Source organism: Eurosta solidaginis, chromosome 4, assembly GCF_040869045.1.
Source record: "Eurosta solidaginis isolate ZX-2024a chromosome 4, ASM4086904v1, whole genome shotgun sequence".
Taxonomy (NCBI): Eukaryota; Metazoa; Arthropoda; class Insecta; order Diptera; family Tephritidae; genus Eurosta; species Eurosta solidaginis.
Window position 1 is genome coordinate 211611788 of NC_090322.1, and position 21079 is coordinate 211632866.

The 21079-nt window shown below is 35.7% G+C and overlaps 1 protein-coding gene across 1 annotated transcript in view; it reads left to right on the forward strand.

Annotated features, from left to right (window-relative positions):
* The first annotated feature begins 738 nt into the window (after window positions 1-738).
* Window positions 739-21079, forward strand: part of LOC137250942 (uncharacterized) — an 83033-nt gene continuing 62692 nt past the window's right edge. The window contains exons 1-3 of the mRNA XM_067784696.1: window positions 739-817; window positions 4184-4239; window positions 11183-11320. Coding sequence (XP_067640797.1) covers window positions 753-817; window positions 4184-4239; window positions 11183-11320 — 259 coding nt within the window. The 5' untranslated portion in view covers window positions 739-752. The remainder of the gene's footprint in view (window positions 818-4183; window positions 4240-11182; window positions 11321-21079) is intronic.

Consider the following 21079-nt stretch of genomic DNA (forward strand, 5'->3'; position numbering starts at 1 on the left):
GGACTGTATGTAATATTTGTTCCAAATATGAGCCAAATCGGACCAAAGATACGATTTTTTTAATATCTCAATCTTTGCGCCACCTAGCGGCAATATTTTTCATAGGTGTCTTTCTTATCTTGTATGTATTATGTGTTCCAAATATGGGCCAAATCGGACCACAAATACGATTTTTTTTGAATATCTCGATCCTTGCGCCACCTAGCGGCGATTTTTTTCATAGGTCGCTTTTATATTCATGTATGTATTATGTGTTCCAAGTATGAGCCAAATCGGACCACAAATACGATTTTTTTAAATATTTCGATCCATGCGCCACCTATCGGAGTTTTTTTCTTATTATTGCATTGCCATCGGGGTCCGAACTTTATTCCAAGTTTGAAGCTTGTAGCTTATCGGGAAGTTACTTAAATTGTAATTACAACATTTGTGCCGGCCGGCCGTCCACCCTGTCAAGTCAAGCTAAATAAAACCGTTTAAAAAGAAAAAAGCTTGGAACTCATACTAGTGCTGTGGTAGTTTACAACTAGTTGCTTTGCCTACCGGGGAAGTAAAATATGCGGATATATATGTAAATCTATATATGAAGTAACGCCTGCGGTCGGTTGATGGCGACAAACATCTATGTATCTGTTCCGACAATATCTATAACACTTTGACACATTCTGTCTGGACGCCTACACAAAGCATACATCGCGTAAATGGAAGGAACATTTTGCTAATAATATTGGCGACAAACTGACTGGCATTTCATGATCGTCTTCATCTTACTACAACCATACGTAGAGGGTATCCTGAATTTATCACATGACAGCAGGTAAATGTCGCGCAAATTATAATTTCTTAAGTAGACTATACTTCTCAGTAAAAGTAAAAAAAAATATTTATGTCTGAATCAGACCTATGTATGCATGTTTATTATATTTTCTTTTATTCATATTAGCTTGGGTATGTCCTTCATCTGTTCTCACTCAAGTACATTTTGTTGTCTGAAGAAGCGCATTGTGTCTTTGCACTTGTCTACAATGACCTTTTGAGAGCTCTCCACTCAATGGCCAATTCTCATTATATTTTTTGTTTTATTGCGACATTGTTGCTTTTGTTAATTTTAAGTATAATTGCACGCATTGATTATGGTCACTACAAGTATATTTGTATTCTTTATTTGGTTTTAGTAAATGTATCCACCATTTTTGTATCTGCAATGAATATTCTGTCGCTTGTCATGTATTGGTTACTGATACTTTGAGCATTGTTTTATGACCCTGCAATTTTCTTGGAGTCATAAACTAACCGATATGATAAACTTTTGTTAATTGTGTGCTTTCTTAAACAAACAAATATTTAAAATAATTTGGGAGACATCGTTAACCAAGACTATCTAGACATATGTAGACATTTATTCTACTAAAATCTCCATTTATGGCATTATGTGTCCTCTGGTAGGTGACTATATTTTGATAACCGTCTATTATGGAGTTCACGATATCGTATTATCTATAAGGACATGCCTGCCACTCTAGCTCAACTTCGTCCTGGATACAGGTTAAACTCTTACTTGTACAGAATCAACCCCGACATATAATGTATGTATGTCCTGCATGTAAGGTGACTCCACATGACTCCAACCAACTTTTAAATTTCTCTCTAGTCCTTTCCTTTTGAAACTGCAAGTTTCCTTGGGCTTCTGTTAGAGGATATTGGTGACAATTTGTGAGTATTTGCATCTATTACATGAGGGGAATCACTGAGATCGCAGGTAACAGTACCTGAAGCCGATATGTTCAATTAAAACAGTTATTTAAATGCCAGTATTTAAATAACTGGCAAATACGAGTTCTGCTGCTTTCGGTTTCTCACAGAGAATAACCATTTTACAAGCAAAATAAAGCGATTGGTCACTGAATGAGAACAATCGATCACTTTTTGACAAAAAATAGATTTTTTCCGTATCACAAATCGTTTTTTTTCGTTAGAAAAATCGATATTATCTTAACAACAAATCGATTTTTTCCATAAAAAATCTATATTTTTGAGATAAAAAATCAATAACTTTCCTTCAGCCGATAACCGATATTTTCAATAGCAGATGAATAAATTTCCGATATATTAATCGATGTTTTTTGGAAACCAAATATTTTTCGATAACAACCCATATTTTCGATAACAGATTGATAACTAAACCCAACCGTAATTTAAAAAAATCGATATTTTACGATAGAAAATCGATAGTTTTTCGACAAACTATAGATATTTTTAATACAAGTAATCGATTTTTTGTCGACAGAAAATAAATATTAATGCAATAAAAAATCGAAAGCTTTTCGATAACAAACCGATATTTTTGGTAACAGATGTACATATATCTAATCGATAATATTCTCTCGATAACACATCGACTACATTTTAATAACAAATGGGAGCCCTACTAAATTATTCCAAGATAGTGTCCAAATTATCCCGAACATATTCACGTAATTATTTGGAAAAGGCTCTGGAGTGATCACAACATGATGTCATAGCGATCTCAAAATAGTTCCGAAATAGCCCGAAATGATACCGAAAATATCTTACGAATAGTTCCGAGATGTTACCTGACACATTACTACGTTGATGTTGAAATATTACCTAAAACAATACCGAAGTGACCTCATACTATTTCAGGAATGACCGCAACATTATTACAAAAAGTCTCAAAATGAACGCAAAAAACTTCGAGCAGATCAGAAATGATCTAAAGTTGAGCGTGGAAATAAAAAAATAAATGAAAATAATAATAGCCTCTGCATGATATGTGCCGACTGATTGGTTTTTTTGGTTTAAGTTTTGAGAAACAATTATTATTTGCAACCGCTAATATGACCCGCCGTGGTGTGGTAGTAGTACCACACCGAAGATTCTTGATTCAAGCCCCGAGCAAAGTAACGTCCAAAATTTACAAAAAAAAATTTCAATTAGAAAAAATTTTTGTAGCATGAAAAGCTTCTCTGTAAAAACTCATCTGTCTTGCAGATGCCTACCGGAGTCGGCGTAAAACATATAGGTCCCATCACGTCAAAATTGGAAGGAAGCACGACACAATGGGAAGAGAAGCTCGGCCAAAAATCTCTTCGGTGGTTGTCGTGCCTTGCATTTATTTATTTATTACAATAACCGAACGTTAAGCTTACAGTTACATAACAGCTTTATAAAAACCTTAAGTCACACTTAACGATCTCAGTGATATTGTGAAAACATTTGAAAATAAAAATTATCTCTTTGAAGGACCGAAAAGATTGAAAAATTAACATATGTCACTGAAAAAGTCCTTTCTTGCTCTTAGGTATTGGTTGTTGTTAATGATAAACCGAATTGCTTTTGCTGGCTAACCTTGAAATGCAATCTCTTAAATAAATACATCACATACTAAGCAACCGAGGCTATCAAATTCGATAGCAATACCCAAAATCTTCAGGGATTGCCGTTATCGGTTATAGATACAACAAAATCAAAGATTCACCCCGACATTTGTCAGTCCACACAGTGTAGTATGTCAGTACATTCTTTTTACAACTTGCATGAGAAGGTCAGTGAAAATTTAAATTAGCTTGAAAACAAAAACTTTAACTAAAGATGGAAAAATTTTTTTCACTTTGTTCGTGTAAAATATTCTTGTTCTTGTATGCCGTCACAACGAAATGTACAGCTCCATCGTTGAACTAATTTAAAATTCCAAACATTTTGTTGCTTACAGCAATTCTGAGTGCAGTGCTGTTCTGTTTGCAATGTGCCATATCAATACTAAACCAATCTAATGTAAGCAGAGAAGCATTCAAAATTTTAAATGGTGTATCCACATGTTTCTAATTTGCTAAGTGCTGAGTTGATTCAAGTCAATTTTTTTTTTGTGCGGAACTGCAACCATGCTGTTGCTTTAAAATTTAATCATTTCTGCCGTATGGAGCTCGATGTAGCTCGATGTTTTGCTTTGGCCAATCGCCAACTTTCAAACAGGTGCTACCACTTGCATTAGTTGGGTATACAAAGGTTTACACATTTGTAGGTTGTATTGCCTATTTGCCCACATGAAAGTACATATTTGCAAATGTGTGCGGATAACATAACAATTCACATTTATTGCAAAATTATTTATTCCATTTGTTCACCTAATTTTCACATCATTTTCGTTTTTATTTTATTGCAGTGTCAAACTGGAGCAATTATTAGCACGCCCAGAGCCAACGCCAGAAGTTTCTGAAGGTAAGCACTAGGTTAGGTTAGGTTACCTAGCACTAACATAAAATATATATAATTAATTATACTCAGTTGAGCAGAGCTCACAGAGTATATTAAGTTTGATTGAATAACGGTTGGTTGTACATATATAAAGGAATCGAGATAGATATAGACTTCCATATATCAAAATAATCAGGATCGAAAAAAAATTTGATTGAGCCATGTCCGTCCGTCCGTCCGTCCGCCCGTTAACACGATAACTTGAGTTAATTTTGAGGTATCTTGATGAAATTTGGTATGTAGGTTCCTGAGCACTCATCTCAGATCGCTATTTAAAATGAACGATATCGGACTATAACCACGCCCACTTTTTCAATATCGAAAATTTCGAAAAACCGAAAAAGTGCGATAATTCATTAAAAAAGGCAGATAAAGCGACGAAACTTGGTAGATGAGTTGAACTTATGACGGAGAATAGAAAATTAGTAAAATTTTGGACAATGGGCATGGCACCGCCCACTTTTAAAAGAAGGTAATTTAAAATTTTGCAAGCTGTAATTTGGCAGTCGTTGAAGATATCATGATGAAATTTGGCAGGAACGTTACTGCTATTATATATGTACGCTTAATAAAAATTAGCAAAATCGGAGAAGGAGCACGCCCACTTTTAAAAAAAATTTTTTTTAAAGTAAAATTTTAACAAAAAATTTAATATCTTTACAGTATATAAGTAAATTATGTCAACATTCAACTCCAGTAATGATATGGTGCAACAAAATACAAAAATAAAAGAAAATTTCAAAATGGGGGTGGCTCCGCCCTTTTTCATTTAATTTGTCTAGGATACTTTTAACGCCATAAGTCGAACAAAAATTAACCAATCCTTTTGAAATTTGGTAGTGGCATAGATTTTATGACGCTAACTGTTTTCTGTGAAAATGGGCGAAATCGGTTAATGCCACGCCCAGTTTTTATACACAGTCCACCGTCTGTCCTTCCGTTCGGCCGTTAACACGATAACTTGAGCAAAAATCGGCATATCTTTAATGAACTTAGTTCACGTGCTTACTTAAACTCACTTTATCTTGGTATGAAAAATGACCGAAATCCGACTATGACCACGCCCACTGTTTCGATATCGAAAATTACGAAAAATGAAAAAAAATGCCATAATTCTCTACCAAATACGAAAAAAGGGATGAAACATTGTAATTGGATTGTTTTATTGACGCGAAATATAACTTTAGAAAAAACTTTATAAAATGGTTGTGACACCTACCATATTAAGTAGAAGAAAATGAAAAAGTTCTGCAGGGCGAAATAAAAAACCCTTAAAATCTTGGCAGGTACAACATATATAAATAAATTAGCGGTATCCAACAGATGATGTTCTGGGTCACCCTGGTCCACATTTTGGTCGATATCTGGAAAACGCCTTCACATATACAACTACCACCACTCCCGTTTAAAACTTTCATTAATACCTTTAATTTAATACCCATATCGTACGAACTCATTCTAGAGTCACCCCTGGTCCACCTTTATGGCGATATCTCGAAAAGGCGTCCACCTATAGAACTAAGCCCCACGCCCTTTTAAAATACTCATTAACACCTTTCATTTGATACCCATATCGTACAAACATATTCTAAAGTCACCCCTGGTCCACCTTTATCGCGATATCTCGAAAAGGCGAACACCTATAGAACGAAGGCCCACTCCCTTTTAAAAATACTCATTAACACCTTTCATTTGATACCCATATCGTACAAACGCATTCTAGAGTCAACCCTGATCCACCTTTATGGCTATATCCCTAAATGGCGTCCACCTATAGAACTATGGCCCACTCCCTCATAAAATACTCTTTAATGCCTTTCATTTGATACACATGTCATACAAACACATTCCAGGGTTTCCCTCGGTTCATTTTCCTACATGGTTATTTTGCCTTATGTTGTCACCATAGCTCTCAACTGTGTATGTAATGTTCGGTTACACCCGAACTTAACCTTCCTTACTTGTTTTTAAATAGAGACAGTAGATGGCACAAGTTATTGAATGGAGAGTTTACCTGAGTGGGTCATGGTTTGAATGCCTTCTTTTTTTTTTGTCAATGTAGGAAGATCAATATTAAAATCAAACAAATTTTCTCTTTGCAACTCGCTCCTGATTGGTACGTACAACTTAGGATATGTTGAACTGTCCGGTTAATAAAGGCCTCATACAGACTGAATTTGTGCAGTGTTACCAGAATTTGTTTGACTACGAAACGGAAAACCCACAATTAGGCACCATAATTTATGATATAAAATAATAATGTCCTCTTGGAAAATACAACTTTCTAGAATCTAGCTTCATTACTGCTTCGAGATTTGGCAACTCTGCCGCCTCTAGCAGCTAGATCTTTAAGGGCCAATTAATGGTGACTTATAACCATATAACCATAACCAGATAAAATGGCTGATCGAACCTACCTTATGGAAATCAATGTAATCGATTAATGATGCCATACCATAACGCTAATGCCTTAACCATACCATAGCCAACCAATTGGTTTTTGGTTTCTCGCCATATCCATAACCTAAAAATATTTGAGTTGGTGAATTTAACAACTTTTTGTAGATTTTATTCATTGTTTTGGACACCTTGTGACTAAGAGACTTATGTTTTGTGGAATATGTTTGTAATTTTTTGCGTTTTCTTCATTTTTATGAAATTTTCACGATTTTTAGGTTTAGGCACCATTAATCGATCACATTGGAGGTGGTTATGGATATGGGTATGGCTACGACTATGGCGTTAGGGTTAAGGAAGTTTAATTAGCCCTAACAGCTGGCGAGCGCAGCACACGAACACAAAACATGTTCAAACATTTCTTCCTGTGACGCCAAAAGGCAGTGTCCAGTTAGTATGCCAATTGTGAGCATTGCATTGAGAAATATGAATAACTTCGTGAGTCTAACGTCAAAGGATTTACACATGATCCTAGAAATTTTGCAGCTTTCAGCTTCTATACACCATTCCTGCTTGATGCATAATATGCAACTCCTGTCTCCTTTTGACTTCTAACGAACAAATTGGGACTTCTACCGTCGATTCAGCAAGTGCTGCACCCTACTTTGCCAGCTCATTGGCCTTTTCGTTACCTTCTATCCCTTTATGATCTGGAACCAAGTATAGAAGTATGGTCTTGCCTGAGCGAAGTCTCTCCAATGCCCCTTTGCATTAAAGTACACTTCTTGATGTAGTACTTTGTGAGATTGCTGCCTTGATCGCCGCCTTACTATCAATGTATATTGTAACAAATTCTGGTGATTTCTGTTATTTATGCATCTTCTGCTAATGTTCGTATCGCTAATCTGTTGAATAAATCACTCGAATATTCAGTATTGCAAACTGGTCTTTATTTAGATTACTTTGGGAGTAGTACTTCACACTTATACTCCACAATCAATAGCGTGTTTAAGTCAAAACTGATTCCTCAGCTTGCGCTGCTTTTATACTCTCTGTTGCCTTGTCCGCATATTTCTCCAAAAGACGTTTCACCTTCTAGAATCTCCTGCTTGGTTACCAGCTATGTGCGTGTGTGTGTGTGAGAACCAATTTCGGCTGATGACTACATGTGTGTGCGTGAGTTATTCTTCATCGTCTTCTACATAAGCGTTACTAGCTTTAATGTGTACATGTACATAACAGTGCCTGCTTCATGTTTTTGATGTTGCGTGATTTATTTCCTAACAGCTTAGTGATGCTAATATTCGTCACAATATATTGAAGCGTCTGCAGCATAAGCACGCTTCCTCCAAAATATCTACTGCTTTATTCACGGCTACAAATTCTGCCTGAAAGATGTTGCAGTTATCTGGCAGCCTATATGATCTACTAATTTCTGGATCGAAACAGTAAACAGCAGACCCCACCCCTTTCGTTAATTTTGAAACATCAATTTACACATGTGTATTATTTTCTGCCATTTTCGCACTATTGCGCCAATCCTCCAACTCTATTGTGGTCCCAATATCTCTTTCGAAACTCAAGCGCCGGACATTTAGTCCGTTCGCCCCATTTTTAAGCCGCTATATTGTTGACGGCTAGCGCTGCAGCCATGGTGCGGTGGTAGCGTGCCACGGAAGAAATTCAGTCCCCTTTTTGATGTCGGGCATCTGAAAACGAAGCAGTAAGTGTTGATACCGTCAATTAGTATAGCCGCATAAGTTCTGCAGGAAAACGAAATTAGGTCTTTCACTACCGTACTGCAAAAAGCGGTCTGACATATATTACGAAAATTTGTATGTTACCCAACTTTGAAAAAAATCAAATTTCCTAGAAAAATAGATTTTGTGCTGCGATATTATCTCCCACTGGTTTTTATACTCAGCTGAGCAGAGCTCGCAGGTAACCCGTAACGGCATAAACTAATCGAGATAGATATAGACTTCTATATATCAAAATGATATGGGCGAAAAAAGAAATTCATTTAGCCCTGTCCGTCCGTCTGTCCTAAACACGACAACTTGAGTGAATTTCGACGTATCTCAATGAAATTTGGTATGTAAGTTCCTGGGCATTCATCTCAGATCGCTATTTAAAATGAACGAAATCGGACTATAACCGCGCCCACTTTTTCTATATCGAAAATTTCGAAAAACCGAAAAGGTATGACGCAGAATAGAAAATTAGTAAAACCTTGGACAATGGGCGTGGCACCGCCCACTTTTAAAAGAAGGTAATTAAAAAGTTTTTCAAGCTGTAAGCAGTCGTGGAAGATGTCATGGTGAAATTTGGCAGGAATGTTACTCCTATTATTACATGTGTGCTAAATAAACATTAGCAAAATCGGATGACGACCACGTCCACTTAAAAAAAATGTTAAAAGTCAAATTTTAACAAAAAATTTTATATCTTAACGGTATATAAGTAAATTATGTCAACATTCAACTTCAGTAATGATATGGTGCTACAAAATACAAAAAAAAGAAAATTCAAAATGGGCGTGGCTCTGCCCGCTGTCATATAATTTGTCTAGAATACTTTTAATGACATACATCGAACAAAAATTTACCAATGCTTGTGAAATTCGGTAAGGGCATAGCTATGACAGTAAATATTTTCTGTGAAAATGGGCGAAATCGGTTGAAGCCACGCCAAGTTTTTATACACAGTCGACCGTCTGTCTTTTCGCTCGGCCGTTAACAAGATAGCTTGAGCAAAAATCGATATATCTTTACTAAACTTAGTTCACGTACTTATCTGAACTCACTTTATCTTAGTATTAAAAAGGGGCGAAATCCTCATAGTCGGACGCCCACTTTTTCGATATCGAAAATTTCGAAAAATGAGAAAAATCCCATAATTCTATACGAATTACGAAAAAAGAGATGAAACATGGTGATTTGATTGGTTTTTTGACGCAAAATATAACTTTAGAAAAAACTTTGTAAAATGGGTGTGACACCTACCATATTAAGTAGAAGAAAATGAAAAAGTTCTGTAGCGCGAAATCAAAAGCCCTTGGAATCGTGGTATTACATATATTAATAAATTAGCGGTACCCGAAAGATGATGCTCTGGTCCACATTTTTGGTCGATATCTCGAAAACGCCTTCACATACACAACTAAGGGACACTCTTTTTTAAAACCAGCTTTAATACCTTTAATTTGATGCTCATATCGTACAAACATATTCCAGACTCTCCCCTGGTCCACCTAAATGGCGATTTCTCGAAAAGGCGTCCCCTATAGATCCCTTTAATGTTCGGTTACACCCAAACTAAGCCTTCCTTACTTGTTATACAAGGCGTTGCTTGTGACTCATAGGCCCATCGGTATTATTTAGTAAATAAATAAATGTAAGGCACGATAACCTCCGAAGATATTTTAGGCCGAGCTTCTCTTCCAACTTGCGTCGTGCTCCTTTTTAATTTTTCCTACAAATTGGCGTGATGGGACCTACTTGTTCTAAGCTGACTCTGAACGGCATCTGCAAGGCTTTTCATAGCAGAAATACCCTGGGAGTGCTTGCCAAACATTTCCGAGGGGCGGGCCCGCTTAGAAAAATGTTCTTCCGACTGAAAAACCTTATTTCTAAAATTTTGAAGTTGCTTTGCCCGTGGCGTGTGGTAGGCGGAGCACGCTACCATCACGCCGCAGTGGCCGCCGGTATTATTTATTCTAAAATAATGACTATTATGCCATTTATGTACACCAATCGGATAATACGTCCAATTTTTTGTGGTCTTTACTGTGTCGATAGAATATATACTTTCAAATTAGATCTAAAACAGACTATTTGTTAAATTCTCAATAACACGGTCACTTTAACAACAAGGCTCATTGAACTAACATAAGGAAAATATCCATAAGGACCACTTGCACGCTTGCTTACTCAAATGGGACGTTAATAGCATTTTTGACAACTTTTAAAATTTCTATTAGGATTAGAGCTTACGATTTCTCGAACTTGTTGGAGAAGATAGTTGTCTAAACTCCCGCCTTCTTGCGATATTCTCGCATCTCAAAATACTCGTAAAGCTCGCAAGCTTCTCGAAATTATATTTAATCGATGCGTCGAATGTTATATATAGTGCTTACGATTTATTCTGGAGTACAAACGCAAATTTCTACAATACCACAGTTAAAAACATAGAAATAAATAAAATAAATAAATGCATAGAGTACTGCAGTTGCAGCAACCTAATTGAATATTGAGAAGCTCGCGAGATTTACGAGTATTTCGAGAAACCAGAATCTCGTGAAAAGCCTAGTTCTCGATTTCTCGGGTCTCGAAATTCTCTCTTGTATTCGAGAAGAAATCGTGAGCTCCGATTGTTATGCATAATTAGCGCGGTAGTGAAAGGGTTAAGACCTAGCAGTTTTAAATACATTTACAAGATGCTATCGAAAATTTATTTGAAACCAACAAAAATGCAGTTAATTTAACAACTTGTCTACGTTTCCTTATAGAATGGGGCTCTGGCTGGACAGGTACAAATTTTATTGTGGAAATCGAAGAGACTGGATCTGCCTTAGCAACAAACTCAGATTATATCAGCAGCCAAGGAGATGTAAACAGCGTAATGAACTCCACAATTGTGGGGAGTGGTAAGTTTAGATATTTTTACGGAACTATGAATTTACTGAATGAGTCGAGATAGGGTGATATTCCACTCAGCAGTTAATATGATTAAAATTTTTTAAGTCGTCATAAAGTAAAGCCTACTCTGACCCCTGTGCGACACACATTAACCGTCTGCGAACGGGACCAAAATCTATATATGCATTTCAGGTTTTTGAGTTATCTTTCTTTTTGATTTAGGGGTGCGATATGATATTTCTACAAGAAATAGGCAACAACTGTTACTGCATGTTGGTATATGGTTTGCTAATGTGGCCTGGCCTTATTGTGCGAAAGGATTGTGAGCATATTGAAGAGTATTGCAATGGCTGCGTCATACGAGTAGACCGTAAGGTTGGTGACTTTGCTAACGAGTAAAACTGCCGATAAAGCAGAGCACAGTATTGTTATTGTTGGGACTCTGTTAAGACTCATAACTTATGAGCGATCATTTTACATTTATTGATTGAGCAGATACCTTCTTGTGCTACATAGAAAACCAATTACAGTCAATTATTGGTCGGTAACTAGGTAACCAACGAAATCTAATTAGACAAATCTACGTGTCTCGATTTGAATTTAGCTGCATATGTATATTAATGATAAGCAGCCGTGGCTGTCTTACCGCATCTGCGCCTAGTTCATATTAACGCTACCCGCTACCTTTTTGACTTATCCAATCACAGATTTTTACGCAGAAAAAATGAGTAACGATAATATGAACCAATTACAGCTACATAGTCTCTAGATGTTGCAGTAAGCTGTGAGCCAGGAAGTTGGCATAGCGGTTTATTGCAACATCTAACAGTTGAAAGCAGCACTAATCACAGATTTACTGAAAATATTAGCAAAGCTAATTGTGCTGTACCGATAACACAGGCCGACAAAATTTAACCAACATTCATACCCAGAAACCAGACTATATATTTCCGAAGGTTTATGATCCGCTGAATCCAAATCTGGCCTCAGAATGGCTCCATTTGCTCTGTTTTTCGAGATATCCTAAAGTTACTAAACTGTTTTAGGGTTTTCTTCGCACATCAGTTTGCAGATCCAGCGATATTTTTTAGTAACCTAACCTAAAAGTGCAAAAAACACCGTTTTTGCCCATATTTGATGTTTTCTTTCACCAAAATTAAAGGATGGCATATTTAAACACAAGTCTACTTCTTTCAAATGGCGTTGAGTTTGCTCAAATCGCATTTTTTTTTCGCTGAGATATCGCATTTTGAAATTTTCGTGTTTCTAAATTTTCCTACACCTGAAAATCGATTGAGATAACATAGACATGATAGTGTCGATTACTAATTTTCTTGAATTAAGTCTTATTTTTCTTAAAATTTTGTCTCACACCATAAATGTGCTAACTCACCACACCTCTACATTATCTAACCCTCGGGTACCGAGTCACACACAGCCCTAACCCCTAAAACCACCCCTATCATATCGCAAGCAGGCTAACCCACTTAACCCTGGGAACAGCGTTTACTCGTATATTTTTCTTAAAATAAATTAAATAGTTTGCTAAAAAATATCGCTGGATGTGCAAACTTTTGGGCGAAAGAAACCCTAAAACAGTTTAGTAACCTTAAGGCCCGGTTTTTCATTACAAGTTCAACTCGGTTTCTCAGGTCAACTACGCTTAAACTTATTGTGCAGTTTTTCAGTCTACTTTAACTGAAGTTTACACTTATCTTAAGCAACCAATCGGTCAGGTTTAAACTGTAGTTAACCTAAGAGTTTTCTACGTTCCTTCGAAATACCTTCGAATACACGCAACAAGCATATGGGCTTATTAGAGTTCATTTTAATAACCAGCATTCTTCTCTAAAATCTCCATACTTGTTTCGAAACAGTGGCTCAACTTGAGAATCATAGCGTTTTCAGCAAAAAAGGTATTTTTTATAAAGCAAACAATGCTGTTATTCATGTTGAAAAAATTATAGTTTCCAATTTGTACTCAAGTGTAGTTCTCGACAAAAATGTCAGACACCAAAACTACAGTGTTTTCAAGAAAATAAAATAATACATGAATAACAGCTGTTGACGTTGGTGGCATCACCTTGGAGAAGATTGGTTTTCAACTCCACCTCAACTAGATATCCATTGTAAGATATAATCTGGAGAAATGTGCTGAATATTCATTTGAAAACTTCACATTTCTTAAAGTCTCTCGAAGGTTGGAGAATAATACGAGAATGACGTCCGAAATCAAATCAAAAACTATTAATTTTACAAAATTTCTCAAAGGTTGCATAGTGGTTGGAGAATGATGTTGGATATCAAGTTCACAACTAGATGTTATAAATTTCTCGAAGGCTGGAGAAATATTTTTTAAAAGTTTTTTGTGTAAACAAAATCCAGCTGTTGCCGTAGCTACAAATTATCTAGATAATAAAAAATCAATGTTGCCGTATAAAAAAGCTTACCCTTACTCATCCCTTACCCTAACCTAAACTTACTTAAAAACTGAGCCTAAGTAGCAGTATATCGGATTAAAATTGAAATATGCTGACAGTTTCATAAAAAGGCACCCCATTAAAGGAAGCTTTCCTGTGAACAAGAGTTTTGAAGTCATAGACCATACATTATTGTACTGGGTTCACCACATAGCGCACTCTTTATCGCCTTTGAAAATAAAAACCCTTCAAATGCCTGCATAAAGCAGAATAGTCGTTTTTTGTCAAAGTTAAGTTTAAACTTATAAAGGAAAATGATTAAATTATATCGCACACCTAGATCAAAACAGCGATCAACTAAAAAAATAGCAATGTTCAGAAACGCGAAAAATTAACTGCCTCTCCCATATGCGCCAGGGTTATTCGCCTTTTCTCGTTGATTGGTGGAAGTATTAATAAATGGAGTCAACAGATCGGTAGGTATTAAATTGGGACGCCCGGACGTAGGTACTCACTCATAGCTTCAAAATTTCAGATTTTTGAGTTAGCTTCCTATTGATCTAGGTGACCGATCAAACTTCGGCAAAGTGACCCAACTCAGGCAAGAACTTGAGCAAGAAAATTACGAAACGCCTTTTTATTTCTCTCAGAATCATACATGCAAGCTTTTCTGAGTTCAAAACTATTAAATCAATAAATTAAAATGTGGAGATTCGCGCTAACAAGCAGCACTCACTACATATACATATAAGTTATTTCGAGAAAACTGCCAAAAATAAGATTGAACCCGAACAAAATTTTTTTGTTTTTTTTTTTCATATAGGGATTGAGTTAGTTTTAAGGTGCGACTCATGATGTAATAATAAAGGCGACGTCAACAACATAACCTCACTTTTTCGCCAGCTCTAAATGCCAGTATTTACGTGTACTTTAAAAGTAATAAATTTGTATTGCTTAATTTTTCGTACAAATTATTCAAATAAATTAGTTTTCTGCAAAATGTTGTCTATATTCTGTTATGGAATACAATTTTACGTTAATCCTTTTGGCTAAACAATTCTAGTAACGGCTTATATAGTTATAATATTTCTAAACGTATAATAAAATCAACTACGATCGTAGTAGAACTCAAAGGCAGTTATCTATGATAGACAACCCTCTAAATTATGTATGCCGAACTTGTCAGAATAAGGGAAAACGTCAACGGGATGACAACGCCTGAATATTAATTTCATCATGGGTGCGACTGTTAGTATATAAATGAATTGTTTTGATACAAATCTTGGGAAATGATAAAATTGTTACAAACATTTTTTAATATCCAGATGGAGCGACATTGGTAGAAGGTGATGGTTTCAAATAAATGCTGTGTAAGGCTTCGTTGCGATGCGAAATGAAAGAGATCTGCATATAAAAGAGCATTTATTTTTTAATTTTGTACCTAATTGCTGCGTTTTGATGTGAACCTTCACAAATATGTTTTTGTTGCCATGGAGGCCTCCTCTGTAAGTGTAAGGCTCGCTTTTCAGTGGATAATTTAAACTACAGTTAACTTACAAAGCAGTTTTTTAGTCACAGCTTGAGGCCATCTTTGGGTAGGCTTTTTTGTTTTTTTTTTTATTTAAATAATGACAACAGCTGGAATTTGTTTACCCAACAAACATGGAAAAAATATATCTCTACCCTTTAAGAAATGTATATCTAGTTCCGGAGGTGATATGCAACATCATTCTCGAGTGATTCTTAAACCTAATAGTTCTCAAATTGATATTCAACATCATTCCAATAAATATCTAACCTCTAAGAAATTTTGTAAAATTTGCAGTTCTCGAGTTAATATCCAACGTCAATCTAAAATTATTATCCAATATATGACAGATGCATAGTTCTCAAATAACTATCCAGCATATTTCTTCAGTTGATATCCTATATTGGAGTCGAAAAAAAAAATATTTTTCATGGAGGTGCCATCAAACCCAAAAGCTGTTTATTGTAAGATATAAACACTTGGTTGCTAGCAGTAATAAAGCGTTATAAATTACAAACAAATTATACATGTTTTATCTTATTTTCGTTAAAATACTGTAGTAAGTATTGGAATTTTAAATTTGCTTTCAATTACAGAACCACAACCACACTTGAGTATAAGTTGGGAACTATCTTTTTTTGCAACTTAAATAATAGTATTTTTTGTTTTAAATTCCCTTTTTTGCTGAGAACGCTATGATTCTCAAGTTGATTCTCAAGCTGAGCCTATGTTTTGAAACAACTCTTGAGGTTTTAGAAGTATACTAGTTATTAACACGAGCTCTAATGATACTCAAGCTCAAATGCTTGTTGGGTATATTTGACGCCATTGCGAACGAACGTAAATAACTTATAGATTAACTATAGTTTAACGCTTAAATTCAGCTTAAACTACATTTAAGATAGACTGAAAAAGTGCAGTATATGTTCAAGCGTAGTTTAACTGAGAATCAAAGTTGAACTTGTGCTGAGAAAGGCCTTTAATTGAAAAACTGAGCTGTACTTGTACTGAAAAATCGGGCCTAAATCTCTATATTTTTAGCGTATATTGGGAAAGTCGAACAGTATTTCAGAAATACTCAAATGATTTTCAGAAAAGCTGAATGTCTTTCAGAAAAGCTCAAATGAAAATCCGAGAAACATAAATAAAATTTATAAAAACGCAAATATATTTCAGAAAATTTTAAATAACGTTCAAAAAACACAAACGAGTTTCCGAAAATCCCAAGTGTATTTCAGATAATTTCAAAATAAGTTATCAGAATCACATTTCGATTTTCTAAAATACATTTGTGCTTTTTTGAATTTCATTTCATTTTTTCTGAATGCTATTTATATATTTATCTGAATTTCATTGGTATTTTAGGAAATACAATTACTGTTTTCTGAAATACATTTGTAATTCAATCTCAACTCTCAGAAATACATTTGGGTTTTTCTGAAATACTGTTGAAAAAGTCGTTGTTTCTAAAAAACAATGAAGCTACACCTGAGATGTTTTTCAGAAGAGACCAAATAAAATTCAGAGGAACACAAACGAAATTCAAAAAACCGCGAATGTATTTCAGAAAATCTTAAATACAATTCAGAAAAAACACGAATGAATTTCAGAAAATCCCAAGTGCATTTCGGAAAAATTCAAAAGAAAATCTCAGACATACATTTGGGTTTTTTTCTGAAATACATTTGTCTTTTCTGAACTTCATTTGGCTTTTTCTGAATGTAACTTTACCTGAATTGCATTCGTGTTTTACTGAAATATATTTACTGAAATATATTACAAAACGCGATTGAGCTCTTCTCAAATACTGTTGGAAAATGTTTTTGCAAACATTAGTCGAAAAAAAACAGTTAATAAGCAAAAAAACGAAATTAATTGTTTTGTCATGCAATTTAATTACAAATAATTCTTAATCTTTACAAGAAGTAAATTTGTCTGGTTTTTCATTTAAAATACTAAAATTAATTATAAATAGTAATAATCTTTTCTTATATCATAAGGATTGTTCATATTTTGTATTTCTTTAAATATCTCATCAATTATTTCATCACTTGGATTAATTTGATCTTTCAAGTTGACCAAAGGCACGCTACTCAAAATTTCTGTAGCCCATAGATCTTCCAGACTCTCTTCGTCCATTACGATGTGGCGTTGCATGAGTTCCGCCATAACTTTCTTCATTTTGATGGCATGCTCTTTGCAGGAAATATATGTTTGATTCGCTTCGCTATTTTCAGCTGAATATTTCACACATTCTTGCTCCTCTTTTGTATCGTAGTTGCAATTTTCCTTTTCGCTGATCACAGTAGATGGCGCTGGTGTTGGGGTATATTTTTCTTGCTTTGGCTTACTCTTTGCACTGTATGTGTGACGCCGTTTAGGTAATTTAAATGTTACACTACGACGATTTACATCAAATTCTAATTTTTCTTGCCCGCTTTCAAAGGTGTTATCTTGCTCGCTTCTTTCATAGTCATTGTAAAATTTCAGTTCTCTTACAGAGTTTTTAGGCATGATGTGTCTGCTAACATTTTTCAATGTATTTTCATTTTCGAGCGTTGTCAGGCGGCTTTCTGCTCCTTTTTCATGTTCCTTAGACGTGATCAGCTTTAAAATATTTTCAGTATCGCGCTTTGGGCGTTTACAAACTGCAAACGGTGTACTGCCAGCATTTAAAATTAGTGTGGAAGCAGCTGCGCTGGCTGGTGATGCTGAGATTGGTATATGTGGCGCGGAAATTGTATGACGTCGAAGTGTGTACGATCCTTTGATTAAGTAATTTTCTATGACTCCATCACTATTTTGTTTAGAATGTAAAGCGCCCATCTTTTCAAGAAATTTATTTTGCAAATTATTGACTAGCTTCCTTTGAGTTGCGTTTTTGACGAACGTTAAGACTAGACTGTTGAAGTTTTTGGATTTTCTGCCCGTTTTATACAAGTTTCACTGAAATCTTTAGTGTGCGTAAATAGCACAGGTATTAACGCGACACGCCTCCCAGTTTTTACCCAACAGTTTATTGCAAGATTCGTTTCTACTTTTACGTTAGAAAAATTATCATTTGAGGCTGCAACGTCATTTACTTGTGGCCCTTTTAACGAACTTGGCTGTTGGGCAGGTAGCGCGACAAGCCATCAATGAAAAAGGTATAATTTCTTTCAAAAGTAAAGAACAACAGTAATCGATATCCTTTCGTTTGTGTAAAGCTTATATATCACAATTGAACCTGCATACAAACAACAAGCCATACTTCATATCCAAGGCTACCTAAGCCAGGTGATGTGCTGATCTCAATCACGTAGACTGACTGTAACTCCAGGTTATCTTTTTATATTTGCTCTGGGTTTTAATCTCCATCTTCGCACATAGACTCCAATGAACGTACAACCCAAAGTACAAAATCAAAGTACCATTTCCCCGATACTACTGCCAGGTATTCCGTCGTGAGGTTGAGCAGACGGGCTCTAAGTCTGTTGTGGGGTCACATTGCTATACTTTCACAGCTGCATGGCATTGGATAAGCTGGGTTTGAAAGCCCCATATATATATATAGCGTATAACATACACCATTGTGTTTTCTGAGTGTATTATTTACAGTAGAGTTTCCTAAACATCTTTCTGATGACCCCAAAACTAAGTTAGGGTTTTTGTTAAAGATGATACGCCTTTTCTGAGAGATTTGTTGAAACATGACGATTGGGTACCAACAAATGGGCATCACAACTCGCTATATTGTACAGATTGGATGGAAAGTCAACTGTTTTCCAATGGTTTACTGAGTTATAACTGGAAAGCAACCATAGGTGCTGCCGTGTATCCATTGAAAAACCCAGGAGGATCTCTTAATAATAATATTGCGATCCAGCCGATCTTCAATTTTTAAGGACTGGAAACCGTGCAACGAATGGCCATTAATGGAATCAACGGGGCCTTTCGCATTTTACCAACTTTGTCTTTGAACGCGATTTTAAATATACACCTGGTAAAAATGGTTCGGAGGTCAGTGACAGACTGTGCTGTACTATTATGCTTGTTGGCAATGGGCATTCAAGTACTTTTACTAGCTTCGACTTCATCCTGCACAAAACTGATTACTATGCGCCAGGTCTTGCCTAGGCTGAAACTTGGAGTAAGCCCAACGTTTAGGCTGCGCTGTAGCGCGTTTCAAGCAGAATTCCCACTTTCGCGGATGTGGTGGATATATTGCCATAAAGTGAGTCATGTGTTAGGGGGTTTAACAACTACTCGGATATTTAGGCGGCTATCAAAGTTCTAACAATGTGCGGTCCTTTGTAGTTAGCGAGTGCCTGAAATCATTCTATGAGTATGCACTTTTGTAGCCCAATCAATTTAAGTATAACAAAATACAAGTTTTAGATCTCTCGAAATTCGCTTTGATTTTTTTCAGAAGGGTCTTTCACATTTTCTTCCATATAAAAAATAAAGAAATGCGCCGTTCGTATGGAAAAAAAATAAAAAAAACAACCTTTGGAAAAAAAGTTGTCAAAGATCAATACGAATTACGACAGACCCATAACTTGTACATGGCGGCCACCGTGGTGTGATGGTAGCGTGCTCCGCCTACCACACCGTATGCCCTGGGTTCACACCCCGGGCAAAGCAACATCAAAATTTTAGAAATAAAGTTTTTCAATTAGAAGAAAATTTTTCTAACGGGGTCGCCCCTCGGCAGTGTTTGGCAAGCGCTCCGGGTGTATTTCTGCCATGAAAAGCTCTCAGTGAAAACTCATCTGCCTTGCAGATGCCGTTCGGAGTCGGCATAAAACATGTAGGTCCCGTCCGGCCAATTTGTAGGGAAAAGCAAGAGGAGCACGACGCAAATTGGAAGAGAAGCTCGGCCTTAGATCTCTTCGGAGGTTATCGCGCCTTACATTTATTTTTATTTTTATAACTTCTACATTACTTGACTAAAATTGCTTGGGGTACACAACTACGTACTCAAAAAATTTAGAAAACTGTACAGCTTATTCAACTTTTTTTCAGAAAAATTCAATTGTGTTCCAGAAAAGCTCAAATGAATATAAGTAAATGTGTAATGTGTTTCAGAAAAAGCAAACTGTATTTCAGATATTCAAATTGTTTTTCAGAAAATCCCAAATTTATTTCAGACAATGTCTAATGTATTTCAGGAAAAGCAATACCGTTGGCTCCGATTTTACTAACCTATTTTAGAAAACATCAAATTTATTTGCGAAAACCACAAATGCTTTACAGAAGATGGGAAAAGTATTTCAGAAAGAGCCAAATGTATTTCGGAAAAGCTGAAACGTATTAGCGAAAACCTCATATATTTTTCGGAAAACAAGCAAGTATTTTAAGTGGAAACGTATGTAGAAAACTTAAACTTCAGTAAATTCAATCAAAAATTAATTTTTGACTATGAGTCATGCTGTGAAAAGTGAACAGTAAGAAAAGGGTGATATAAGCACATCAAGTGTACTTCCGATGGAAATGCGTCGTGGCTCATTCAAAAATAAGAAAGCCACAGAAAGGGTTCAACAACTTTAAATGAAGGGGCCGACGTTAGGCAACGTTTTGACAGATTTACTAAATCAATGTATGCGACAAAGCGACCGCCGTGTCATTGTGAGTTATAGGAAGTCTCTTATACAAGTTCAACATATCCTTTAAGTCTGGAAGAGTATTCCTCAATGCTCAATTTAATTTAATAATCATAATAAATATAAAATCATTCATAAAGACGTATATGACACTTTCTAACATGAATGAGCTATGAGTTATTAAAGACGTTTGTAGTATGTGTAGTAGAGGTTATTCGGAAAGGAAAAAACACGCCC